This window comes from Corapipo altera, unplaced genomic scaffold, assembly GCF_003945725.1.
Source record: "Corapipo altera isolate COAL_440 unplaced genomic scaffold, ASM394572v1 1, whole genome shotgun sequence".
NCBI classification, from domain to species: domain Eukaryota; kingdom Metazoa; phylum Chordata; class Aves; order Passeriformes; family Pipridae; genus Corapipo; species Corapipo altera.
In genome coordinates, this window is record NW_020884873.1 from 13,368,021 (window position 1) to 13,381,561 (window position 13,541).

General features: G+C 37.6%; 1 protein-coding gene across 1 annotated transcript in view; it reads left to right on the top strand.

The window, feature by feature from the left end:
• RIC8B (RIC8 guanine nucleotide exchange factor B) overlaps nucleotides 1-13,289 on the top strand; it is a 34,850-nt gene extending 21,561 nt beyond the window's left edge. Inside the window, exons 7-10 of the mRNA XM_027663956.1 lie at nucleotides 2,050-2,194; nucleotides 2,348-2,492; nucleotides 4,286-4,405; nucleotides 12,188-13,289. Coding sequence (XP_027519757.1) covers nucleotides 2,050-2,194; nucleotides 2,348-2,492; nucleotides 4,286-4,405; nucleotides 12,188-12,299 — 522 coding nt within the window. The 3' untranslated portion in view covers nucleotides 12,300-13,289. The remainder of the gene's footprint in view (nucleotides 1-2,049; nucleotides 2,195-2,347; nucleotides 2,493-4,285; nucleotides 4,406-12,187) is intronic.
• Nucleotides 13,290-13,541: the final 252 nt, after the last annotated feature.

A 13,541-nucleotide genomic window follows, 5' to 3' on the forward strand; every position in this document is an offset into this window, starting at 1 on the left:
TTGAAACTTGTGTGCCAGTGTGTATAAGCTGTCCTGGCAGAGTAAAACTCTGTTCCTGAACAGAGACACACTTCATCCCTCGGTCTTTTAAAGGAGCAGTTTAATACAGTATGGACTGTGGGTTGGCTTTTTACAGGAGAAAAGATTTCCATGCCATGGTTAAAGATCTAAAGGGTCTGTATAGTTTGGTGGTTGGGTGTGGTGTTTTCTATTTGTTTTGCTGCTTCTCCTCAAATCAAGTGGAGAGAAGTTAAAAGATGAGCAAGGGAAAGACAGCTGAAAGCGGCTGAGAAACGTTCTTTTTCCTAAGCTGCAGTGGTTTTTGGGTTGCATCCTGGATGCTACTCCCAGATCAAAGCTGTGCCTGAATTCCTAAATGGAGTTTAAAACGGAAAAGAGCATATATTTCATGCCTGTTTTATCTATACCAGAAAAGTGGTTTTGAGGAATTTAAGAAACTTGTTCTTGTTTTTTATTGTTTTTGCTCGCAGCAGTTCTTTCTCAGGATAATCTGCTGATCTGTTAACTAAAAAAAGTTCCAGAGCCAAATGTTCAGAAGCTAGAAAATGAAGTTGTCTGCATGTTTTTACGACATCTCGGCATCTAGATGTCAGGATATAATTGCATGCTGACTCCTACCACAGGACCACTGCCTCATATAGTGCAGAGAATGGATGGATACTGTTAACTGCATGACTGGATGTTTGATATTTTGAATTACCCTCATTGTTAAGTGTTGGCCTTAGGCTTTATTTATTGTGCACTATTCAAATTGTGATCTGAAGACAGTATGATTAATTTCCTTATGGACTGTCCTTTGGCACTCATCACTGTATTAGTATTAGAGTACTCTACAAACATTAATTCATTCTTACAACACACTGTGAAATGACAGTCATGGTACTATCCCCATTGGGGAGAGTAAGCAGGGACAAAGTAAAATGTTTTTGCTAATTGTTTGAATACTTAGTTTGAAAAAGAGGGGTCTGTTTTTTTCAAAGTAGTCAATACTGTAGCATTCATTTGTTTAAGTATCAATTCCCAGTGAGTCTGATTTCAGTAGTAATTGTACAGTAATTTAGCACAGGACATGACATTTTACATTAGACACCTAGAAGACAAAGGACCTGCAATTTCTTATGACAATTATTGGCATCTTTTTTTTCATTCCCAAGTAAACCATTGAAGATCCTTAATTCTTATTAGAGTCTTCAGATCATTAAATATCCCATATTATGGCCCAGATTTGTTTGCAGATCATATCATATCATATATCCTGTGAATGTGGAAAAAATTAGTGTAGATTGTGACTCTGAAGGCATACACACAAGGAGGCAGGACTTAGTTTGCCAAACAAGCCATTATTGACACACATCCTGCCTTTCCTGAGGGTTGAAGTTAACAATATTAATGACACTTGATGAGAAGATAGTGTTGAAGAAATGTTAAATAGTGTTTTGTCCCAAATATTTTTTGAAATTTATCTTGAACTTTTAAAGGAGTGTTTTCTGGGAGAAGTATGCATTTTCTCTATACATGTAGAGCCCATTTTTGAAATTCAGCAGTAGAAATTTGAAGTAGAACTTGCAATATAACTTATTTTCCTGCTTTTTCATTATAAGCATATAGTTTTTCTATATAAACTACTCATCATGTTAGTATTGTGAGTTTCCTTAGGATGGTATTTATAATGCTTTTACCAGATACACAAGCAAAACAGAAGACACAGAGAACATGAGTTTACTGCTGCCTGTTGACCAACTGTTTTGGTACACCCATTTGTGCTCATAAATTCCTGATAATTGTATTTTCAAAGTCTATATTTGAGACTGAGTGCTTTTCTGCTCAGAATGACAGGTCAGAAGACTTAAATATATTAAGAAGCAAGAGTCATTACTAAAGCATTTAGGCATAGTTGGCTGATTTTATTGACTTTTTTTTTGAAGAACAGAGCTTACAGTATTTCCTTGTTCTGTTGACTGTGGGAGTTTTTGCAAGTGTTGGATAGATATTGCTGTGCACTCTATGCCATTTTTTTTGTCCTGCCAGGTACTGCCTCCATTAAGAGATGTATCAAATCGTCCAGAAGTTGGCACAACAGTGAGAAACAAACTCGTGCGCCTTATGACACATGTTGACCTTGGAGTAAAGCAAATTGCAGCAGAATTTCTTTTTGTTCTTTGTAAAGAGAGAGGTAAAAATTACTTTTCCTCCCCCCTTCTGTATAAGGTCTTGCTGTAATATGTACATTTGCCTCTTGCTATAACTCTCAATTCTAGTAGCACTATGGTGGGGTTTGTTTTGTAGCTGATTATAGCTGAATAATTTTCTGTATGGCTCTTTGCAGTCGATAGCCTGTTGAAGTACACGGGCTATGGTAACGCCGCAGGATTGCTGGCAGCAAGGGGCCTGTTGGCAGGAGGAAGAGGAGATCATTGGTACTCAGATGATGAAGATACAGATACAGAAGAATACAAATCTGCAAAGCCAAAGTATAGTAGTGTTTTCAATTCTACATATCCTGTTGTAATTTAGATTTTATTTTTTTTTTGGACGTAATTTTTTTGTTTCACGTTTTCCAGAGAAGCCAGTTTTGGAATTACATGTGCTTGTACTAACTACTGTCTTCTGCTTAATTCATGGTCTTATTATTGAGAAATCAGCCTCTAGTACTGTCCATCATATAGTCATATGGCTCCAGAGGGAAAAAAAATCACAATGACAATGATTTAAAATCAGCCTGAGTAACTATTTAAAATTCAAGTGTGGAAAGAGATTTTTAATCAAATTTTAGAAAAAAAGTTATAGTACAAACTTAGCAAGGGTGGCTTTTGCCCCAGATTTTCTAGGAACTCGCATGAAGTTGCCAAACTGCAACTATTGTTTGTGGGGTATATCCCTGTAATGGAGAAAACAGAAGTGTCAGATATGGCTTAAGATTTTAATCGGAAGTTTGTTGAAAAGGAACAAAGCAGTAGGTCTAGTTTCAGTTTTGGTCTAGCTTCAGAATGGTGGTTTCTAAAATTTTCCTAAAAAATCAAGTGGGTCACATGTAAATATGGAAGGAGGAAAATAATTTCTATAGAAGTTATGCATCAGGAATCCAATTTATTTGAAGGATTCAGTGATCATATAGAAGCTGTCTGTTGCTTTTTATTAATTGTAATTGATTGGGTGTTAGAGGTTTCAGTTTGTCATGTTACATCTAAGATTTGATGCCATTTTAAGTAGGTTCTGAAATTGTTGACAGTGGAGATCTGAAGGATATTATTTTTCTGTTTTACTGTGTTTTCCTTGAATTACACATATGTGGTAATATGATGTGATGGAGAGTTGTGGTTTATTGAAAGATTCTTATTAAGGTACATGAATGAAACACAGGATTAAACGTATGAGAAGTTACAGGAATTACATTGCTTCTCTGTGAAGAAATTAAATCAGGAAGTTTCTTTTTATTTCTGTGCTTCAGGAATTTTTTTCGTGCTGTTTTCTCTCTGCTCTTCTTTGAAAAGCCTGACATTCAGTTATATACATATAAGTGAAACTATAACATCTATTTAGTTAAAAACTGACACTTAAATGAAATATTCAAGACAACTGTCAGCTGATTTATGCATCTGGTTTTCTGTATGGCTGTTAAATGTTTGTGATTAAAGTGTTTGAAAGGATAATTTGCCCTGAAAGTGTCCTTTAAAACTACTTCTCTGCTTGTTACCATTTCCGTAACACTGTTGACTTGTTTTAACAGTGAAAATAAAACTGGCATTGTAAATTCTCAAAGTAAAGTAACTTAATTTGGTTTGACCAAAAAATCATTATCATGGGAGGGCAATAGTAAACTAATACAACAGTTCTTCATGAATAAGGAAATTAACTGGAACCTGTCTATAGTTTTAAAATTAAGCCTGTACAGAATTAGTTTCAAACATGTATCTGTCATTCAGTTTCCTATTTATGTCACTATTGCTCATGACATTGTCATTGCACTATCATTACTCCCCTGTGTGTGGGTTACAACATAACAATTACTGGGGGGCTGTGCATTTCTGGGTAGCTAACAAGAAATTAATACAGTGAATCAACAAGAAGATAGAATCACATTTCATGAGAAAAGGCTAAAAAGGGTATAAATATGAAGGTTGGCTATTTATAACAAAAACTTTCATGTGCAGTTCAGACAGTTTTAGTCTTGGTGATTTCTGTTAGTTCCTTCCTTGCTATTAAGAAGATAGAAAATGTACATATTTCTACAGAAATGTAAACTGTATTGTTTTTCCGCCTCCAGCATTAACCTTATCACTGGTCACTTAGAAGAACCAATGCCCAATCCAATGGATGAAATGACAGAGGAGCAAAAAGAATATGAAGCTATGAAGCTTGTCAACATGTTTGATAAACTTTCCAGGTATTGTATTCTAGCTGCTTTTGAGAAAGGCAGCTTGTATCCTGGCTCTTTGCTAAGGTCTGGTGCTTCAAAACAGTGCTAGAATCAACTTCTTTGGAGGATTAGGACCACTTTAACTGCAGAGAAAAATGTTTAACACTTCAAAGAAAAGAGTGGTATGTTGCAGGACTTCAGAGGAAACCTCTTTAGGAGATGATAGGACAGAATAAGAAAGATGTGGTGGTGAGGGGACCTGCCTCCTGAATAGGTAGGCTGATGTTAATGGAGAGAATTTCTTTTAAAGTATGGGACATGATCCAAGCCCAAGGCAAATGTACTCATTTTTCCCCGAGTCAATCAGTAGCATCTCATTGTAACTACTTATCTCTGCTACTTATATGAAGAACAAATACAATGTGAAAATAGTTGTAATCGGAAACAATAAATTGCATAATGGAGCAATTAAAATGGAATTTACATTTAAGACTTATTGCGGATTTATTAGATTAAGTGTGGACTGGATTACAAATCAGTCTTTGTCATTTGTTTTATGTGACTAAGGTAATGCAATGAAAGAAAATGGTACTCAGTGTGACATACAGGTGTACAGTATTGATACAGAAAGTTGATCTTTGTTTTATAACTTTCTACATACAAAACGGGTACACAGCTATTATCTGTAACTTTTTTCACTTGGATTAGAATTTACTGATTTTTCTTTCTACATACTTGTAGATTGCCTGTAGCTTGTTTTCTGTGTAAGCAGAGTTCTACATTCTTGAGGAACCAATGGTAATACCAATTTACCATTAGCTGTAGGAGATAAATATATGAGTGGATCGCGCTTCAAACATGGGAAAACTCAGCAGCTAGAAATGTGTTTGTTTTGTAAATATTCAAATAACAAGATCTCTTGAGAGAAATTCAACAAAGCAAGTATTTTGCTGTATTCCTAATCTTTATTAGAAATGTAAAAATACTTGTTTTGCTGAATATCTCTAATAAAGATTAGGAATACAGCCAAATATGCAGGGGAATCTGAATTTTACATTAGCTCTCAAAGACTGAATTGCAAGCAGGATTGAAAGCAGGGAAGAAACTTGGAACAACTGGTCTGAGACTGTCAGTGAAGTAATTGGATACTTTTTCACATTATTTGCATGGAAAGCAAATGCAGTATGTCATAGTCTTTTTAGTAAAGAGAAGAAAATGCAATGCTCATATAATCTTAATTGACCTACTTTTTAAATTGGAATCATTGCTATGTAAGCTAGAGAATTAAGATGCTGAGCATCAAGGGTACCACAATAAAATGACTAAACGGTCTGAAATGTTTTTTAAAAAGAAAGATTGAGACCGGAGATGAACTAAGACTGCAGACAAGTCAGTTGCTCTCACTACAGCAGTTACACAAGAACTCCCAGTGGCACCACTGTAGCATAAGAGCCTTTTCAGTTTGGAGGATTGAGACACCTGCTGCGGTGCCTGCTACAGACTGACAATGACTGAGCAGCTGCTGCCCTGTGCTGACACTTACCCTCTTGGCCGGTAGCACTACTGTCACCTTTCTGTGTCACTTACTTCCACCTGCAGCTTCTTCTATAGCACTTAGACTGCAAACACTTCAGGGCTGGGACTCTTTGTAGTAAGGTTTTTGTTTGTTTAGTGTAGTGATTACTGTGGGGCAGTGTTGTTGGTGTGACCACTTTAGGGGCTGTGATAACATGAATAAAATCGTTTGACTGTTCTTCCCACACTTTTTGTTTTACTAAAAATCGGGGAGGAGGGAAATGCTGGCAGGAAGGAAAAAGAAAGTACGACTTGGTCTGAGAGGCTGTAGGACATTTTTCATGAATGTAATTGAGTGGGCAACCGGGGGCTTTGAAGATGTTAAATAAACTGGGAAGCTGCCAGTCTTGTATACAATAAGGAGTTAGTAACACGCTGATCATACTCAGAGTCCCTATCTGGTTTTGGAATAGAACACTTGTGCTGCCTCAAGCTTGAGCCCTTCAGTGCTGGGAGTTTTCAGACACTTAAATCTGCGTTGAATGCATCTTTTGCCGTGATTTGCACCCCACAAATGCAAACCAGAGGTTGCTTTGGTAGGAGTCTTTGGTTGATTCTGGGGTTTGAATCTTGCTTTGAGGCAGACTGCTCATGGCAGGTGTCCTTACTTCTGCTGGTCTTTGTTGTTGTCATCGTAGAAGGGGAAATACGCCATGAACAGTTTCAGTTTGGGGCAGTGTTATAAGTGCTTGCAAGTGCCATGTTATAAATACGGCGTTATAAATGTTGTAAGTGCTTATAAGAGGGGGAGGAAGTTGAACAGGAACAAAGAGCTGGTTCTCATCTTGAATGACTTTATGTAAATTTATCTGTGTAACTTGAACAAGAGCTTAGAGTAAACTTGTGTGATGTGCAGCAAAACTGGTTTAGTGCACTGGTATTGTCCCAGGAATGGAAACTAAGCTTTGAAAAGCTGACACACTTTTACTGGAGAAAGATATGAAAGAAAACATTGAAGGACTGACAAACTTGCTTCCGCTCCCTGACTGATGAGGATAATCAGGCCACTCTGTCACTGAAGTATTCTAGATATGGCTTTGACTGCCTGAGTATCATTTTTGAAAGCTACCTGATGACACAAATTGAACTCAGAAAACAAATTTGCAGAACAGTGCTGCTTCATTGAAAAATTTATAGTCTTCATTAGTCCTGCTGTTTACACTGTACCCTGTGTACAGGTTTATGGAAGCTATGAGTAATAAAGGGACACTTTTTCCCTTGTTTCATAATAGGCCAGTGGATTTTTGCTTTTTGGATTTCTCTTTATTTTCACCATTGACAATGAAAAATTTAAAATTGTTGAGGTGATGTAAAACTGATTCGTGTATTTGGTCATTTCAGGTCATACTTCCAAAGTTTTTTAGTTCTATTAGGTTGTTGGTGTTTAGGCCTGTTCATGGGGTAATTGACAATTGATGAGGCTAAATTAAAATTAATCACCCAGTTTTGATTTATCCAAATACAGGTAGGAAAGCTGAATATTGTTTCTGAACCCATTTCCCTTACCCCAATATTTTACCATAGACTTTAGTTCTACAGAAGCTTTTATAGAAATTAGAATTTTGCTCAGATTTGGCTGGACCAAATATTTTTTTTTTAAATAATTAAATGTATACAAATTATAGATATAAATGAACATGAAAAACCTTGATTACTGCAGCTCTTGAGAGATGTATATATTACTTAGGTTGATGCTAGATGCCTGAACTTGGCCCTGATGTGTCTCTATGGGTATTGTCTGCATTAAGTGTCTTGTTGATTCTTCAAGAATTGTTTGGTGACTGTAAACCAGTGTTCTGTGCACATGATGCACATCTTTGAGCAAAACTCCCCAAATTTGCAAAAATATTTAACTCAGCCTTCCATTTTCTGCAAAATATCAAGTTAGCCACCCTGAGTCAGTGTTGTATGATATTCTGTCTATATAATGGATTATTGGAAATACTCTGTGTTAATTAAAATGTCTGGAAAAAACACTAACATTTTTTCTATTATAAATGGCAGGTAGAATTGTATATTAATTGACTAATTTAAAATGTCAGGATGCTTTTTCCAAGCCAACCTTGTATTAATAGCAAGAATCCTTTTGCTGATGAAATGGTCTCCAATTATCACAGCTTGGGTTTTGTTGTACATTGAACAGAAGTCAACAAAATGAGTATGGAAGAGAACCTGTCTAAATAAGCCACCATACTCATTAAAAACACGAAATTAATCATAGGATCAATGAAGAAGGCAATGTTACATAGATCTTTTTTTTCTTCCCCTTTCTAATCATAGAACAAAATAATGTTACATGAAAGGATCAGAACTATTATGTAGTACTCAATTATGAGGAGGTGAATAGGTCCCCAACATACTGTTTTATGAAAGGAACAGACTGGTGTTTACATGACGGCTGTTTGATTACAGACACCATCATTAATTCCCTGTGTCAGCACTGCCCTGTGGCAGAGAGCAGACAAGAAAGAGTCACCCTTCAAAACAAGGGAATGATTTTTAAGTCGTTATCAAGCTAAATGGCAAGCAGGAAGCCAAAACTTGTATAGATATATTTGAAGGGACTCTTGGGAGACCTGGAAGTGGGAGAAGAGAATGCATTTTACCAACTGTTTAATTATGGTCTGTTTCTAAGTACACTTGAATAGAATGCTTTGTCTGCATTAGAAAAAGAATGTTGCAAGGTGCATTTGAGTATGTGGGAGGTCACATAAGGATGTTCAAACATGCATAAATACACACACTGTGCTGGTATAGATCTTCGTGGATACAGAAGAATTCTTGCTGCCATCTACTAGGCCCAAGCCTTCAATGTTCTACTCTATAGTGTACTATAAACATCCAGTTTCTGGATAGTAAACTGCCTGCTGAACCAGCAGTTTCTGGCACTTCCCTTGCCACCTTCTATCTCACCATAAACAGTAAGTTCATCCTCAGTTAGCCCAGGGTATCAAAGCACAGTTGAGGTCTCTAAGCAGCCAGTGCTAAGTGTGCAAATTGCTGAGGCTGGCAGGGCTGAGACTGTTCATGCCAGGTAAGGATAAGCTATGTGGGCTCTTGCATGGTCCTTCGGTTTAGCTGAGTGATGCCTCTTGCAATCTTTTTGTTATTTAGCAGAGAATTGTTCCAAACTTCAGAAACTGCCTTTTTAGGCAGCCCAAATCTTTTCATCTGTTTGTCTCTCTCTGTAATTTTCCTCTTTGGAAACCAGGAGTAAGCTTGTGTGGTGTTCAGAGCTGGCAGTCAAATCTTCACTGGTGAAAGGATGCCATGTTTTACACGGGTTTAGGACTAGATTATGGTTAGAAGCAAAATAGGCTGATCCCTGCTTCTCCTCTTTCTTCTTCTTTTGGTGGCCTAGCATATTTCTGCGTTCACACAGTTCAGTTTTACTGTGTAACTTTTGCCTAAGGAAGGATGTATAGAGTTTAGCCTTCTAATACAGAGAGAGCAACAAACTGTAACAGCCATCTTTCATCCTGCTCAAGGGTTTGCAAAGCAGGAAGCTCATGCAGGGACAGAAATGTACTTGATAAACATCCTTGCTATTCAGTGCAATGCAAGCTCAGCCTAGGTCGAATTGTTAAAGCCTAGAGAGGAGGAAATCATCGGGAATAACCCTCAAATGCAGTACAGCACAGTTGGCTATGGTGCACTTGGAAATGAGCAGAGTAAGCTAAGAAATGGGCTGTTGAGCATCATGAAAGAAAATACAAGTGCACATCCATGACTCAGAGTTCTGCATTGCATTGTCACGCAAAACTTGGTGCATTTATCCCCAAAAGACTCCCAAAGAAACCACAGACCAAGCCTTGAGCATAAGGATGTGTCTGGTCTCCTGCATCTGATGTTCAGTGTTTCTGCAGGTGACCCACCAGGAGAGAAAACATTTGTGTCAAGTTCTAGAGTGTGTGTAGTGGGATGTGAAAGTGAAGCTTGAAAAGGGCAGTTGCAGAGAAAGAACTCTTTCTTTATAATTGACAAGTGATGAGATAGGACTTCTTGACTATTTACAGATATAAGTATCTTTGTGATATCTGTGATATAAGTATCTGTGCGCCCTTGTTTTTCCTGTGTTTCTCTTTCCTTTTTCTTGAACAATTTCTTTATCCCTCAGTAATTATCATTTATTTATTACCAATATTAAATGGTAAATGACTAGAAAATTATGTGATTCTATGACTTTTGGCTGCAATATTAAATGTTGCAATATAAGAATGTGCATTGGGATTTTTGAAACAAAAATCTAGGATCCTCTCAAGAGGACAAGCAAAGGTATTTTGGCTCTTTGTGGCCATTTTTTTACTTTTAGGACTTAAATATGAGCAAGGACTTTACTCTTCAGATTACTCTTCTTCAGAAATAAGTGTAATCAATCACTATTGAGGCTTGAACTTCAGTAAGTGGCACTGAAGAGTTCTTGCAAGATGGCAAAGGACAGTTGTTTTGTTATTATGGTGTTTAAAGTTTGAAAGCCAAAAAGACCTTAAATGTATAGGGTTTTTTTCCTGTGAAAAAAAAGTCTTTGCTATTGGACAGAACTCCAAAGGACTCCAGCTTTGCCTTTTGTGGGACCCCTACAGCAGGCTGGCAGAGTTCTGGTCCTGTTTGGACACTGTATCTGTAATCTTCATGTTTTGAGCCCTTTCAAATCTGATTTCAAGTATTCTTTTGATCTCTTCTCCACACATCTTCAACAGATTCTTGAAAATTTAAGAGTGCTGTCATTTGGGCAGAATCTGCATGCTACAGATTGCATTGCCTGAAGCAAGAGGACTTGCTGTCAGTCCTTAAATAATGGCAAGCCCTCTCCAGTCTATTTAAAGGTAGCTCTTACTCTTCCGACTGAGGGAGAGTCTGGCCCATGCTCTTTGAATATGGTCTTGCAAACCTCCTTCCCTGGCCTGCAGCTTCCCACCAGACCTGGTTTAGCCAAACCACAGCAGGTTCTCCACGTCCAGTTTCTCCTGTGGCATTTTTGATCTTAACTACTGTAGTATCTGATTGTCACATCTGCACAAACAGCTGCATTTATCTTGCTGGTCTCTGCTCTTCCTGAGCAAAAGGACTCTTTGAGACTTAATTTGACTGCTTCTTGCTTGTACAATATCTAGCAGATGCCTGCCATGTAATTCAGAGGTTGCCTTTCTTGCTGTTCCTGATGTGTTAAGATTGGATCACGAGCTGTGTGCAAGGAATTTTTGTCCCTTTTTTCAGCCAAGGGAGTAGTGCTGCCCAGACAGACAGCTGGTGAGATGCTTTTGCTTTGCCATTGAGTGATGCAGTTTTACTGTCTGTGACTTGGGAGGGTGGTAGATGTGTGTTAAATTGACAGTTTTACTGGGCTACCTTTCAAGTAAGGGGTAAATTGACATCAAACCTCTGCTCCTTTATTTAAGGTGACTCCTGAATATTTAGAGGTATTTTCCCTTTTTTTTTTTTCTTTCCCAGCAGAAAATCAAAATGTTATCTTTGACCTTACAGCTTCTGCCATAATCCACCTACAAATGAGGTGATAAAAAGTAAGGATAAAATAAATCTTTGCTAATACTTTTTGATTGGCTTAATCAATAATTAATCATCTCTTAGATGAGGCTGTAGCTTGTGGAGTAGATATAATTGGATTAACTGCTGAGCAGCCTTTGGAGCCTTGAAGAGATTAAAATGGCTGTAAATCCTGTAATTAAACTGCCACAAACAAAAGCAATAGTATTAGAATCAGTCAGCTTTTTTAAAATGAATCAACAAATACTCAAGACACCCCTAGTAGTGGTATAGGCAGAGTCTGTTCTCTTAACTGATTTATTTCCTTCAACAAGATGAATATGTATCAAATCACTGTTTAAATTGCTTGGGCGTATATTAGCCAGAATGGCAGGTGAAATTTTAGGAAGAATTGGCTCTCAGAGAGCTTTTCAAAGAAAAGCTAGTTTGTGTATCCAAAACAGTGAACCTGCCCCTTGTCTTGAGCCTTTTAGGCACTGACTTTTCATGGTGTCTTTAATTGGCTAAGTAAGTTTGGCCTAAATGAATGAAGTCTTTATCTGTCCTGCTCTTCCCCTCCCACCTATTTGGGAAGGGTTTTTTATGCCTTTTTCTTAAAAACGGAGGGCTTTAGCAGAAATAACTTCCTTTTAAAGGCTCATTATGTACTAAAGCATATACTGTATGTGACTGCATTATACACATGTGTGCCTATGCTAATATATGTTCTTTTTTTTAAATCTCTTACAGAGATGAGCTTATAAAACCAATGGGAGTGCGGCCGGATGGCACAATGGCTCCTTTGGAAGAAACAGTCAGCCAGTACCATACCAACAAGCAAGAGAGTTCAGATTCAGACTAAGGCATCACCTGCTTCACTCGCAATTTGCCTCTAATCCACACTTTTCCTTAGAGCCACATCTTTTATCTAGGCATTTTATCCTAAAGTTAGCCAGCATATCTTTAACTGTTCTATTATTGGAATATTTAAATGATGGATCCTGTGCTGTAATGTCTGAATTTTTATTATGTCTCTTTAGAGAACATATCAATTTATTAGTTTATGATCTTTATTAATTTAAAACTAAACGTATTTCAAAGGGATAAAAAGTGAAAGCCTATAATGTAAAATAAAAAACGAACACTTTCATTTTCCAGAATCCTGTTTTCTGAACTCTGTAGGTTTTCTCACTCTTGATAATTTTTTGTATTGTCTTGTCAGTCTTCCTCTTTATGTAATTGTAATTAATGAAGCGTGTTTAATTGATGGCATTAGGAGCAGAGGGTGTTTAAACTTAGAAGTCTGATTGACCTTGTGAGGCTGCTTCAACTGGCATTGAGCAGTGATTTCAAAGCTACCCTTTTTAAAGTGTCATGGGGTTTCTTACTGCTACACACTTCTTGGGTTAAGCTGCTGCTTAAGATTTTAACAATGTGTCAGTCACTGCTGCTAAAAACTACCTTTAAATTGGGAACAAGATCATGTACCTTGTATGTCTTCCCTCCCTCCCCTCCCTGGTTAAGACCACACAAATATACCTCCCCTCCTTCCCTCTTTGGTTAAGTAAAAACATCCCTACTCAAAATGGTGTTCAAGTATGTACACTTAAATGAATGGGAGTGGACTGAAGTGAAGTGCATGTGCCAGTGTTCTACTGAGTTGGGGCCTACTTTTGGAGATTAGTGGGTATGCCTCACTTGAAGGGAAGTCAAACTAATCAACAAAGAAATATTTCCCTTTACAGAGAACTTAGAAAGCAGTGGCATAGAGAGTGGGAAGGTGGGAAGGAGAAGTGTCACTTTCAATTCTGTACTCTTTGAAAACAAAGATTAAAGTTTTAGGCGTGCTGCACTGCTGTTCTTGCCTCTTTGCCTGCTTGGTTTCTTTCTCTGTTTCTCCCAGCATGAATTACATGAAGAATGTCCTAGTTTCTAATTCCTGTTTTTGCGCAGAAGCATGCACATGCCATTCCCTGTGAACCTTTCAGAGGTTGGTGATGGTTCTCCAGTTTGTTTTTCTTTCCTATGACTTGACACTGGTTCCCTGAACTAAGGAGGTTGGTGTTCAAAGACCTCGTAAAGGGGGGGATTTGGTATGAAGTTG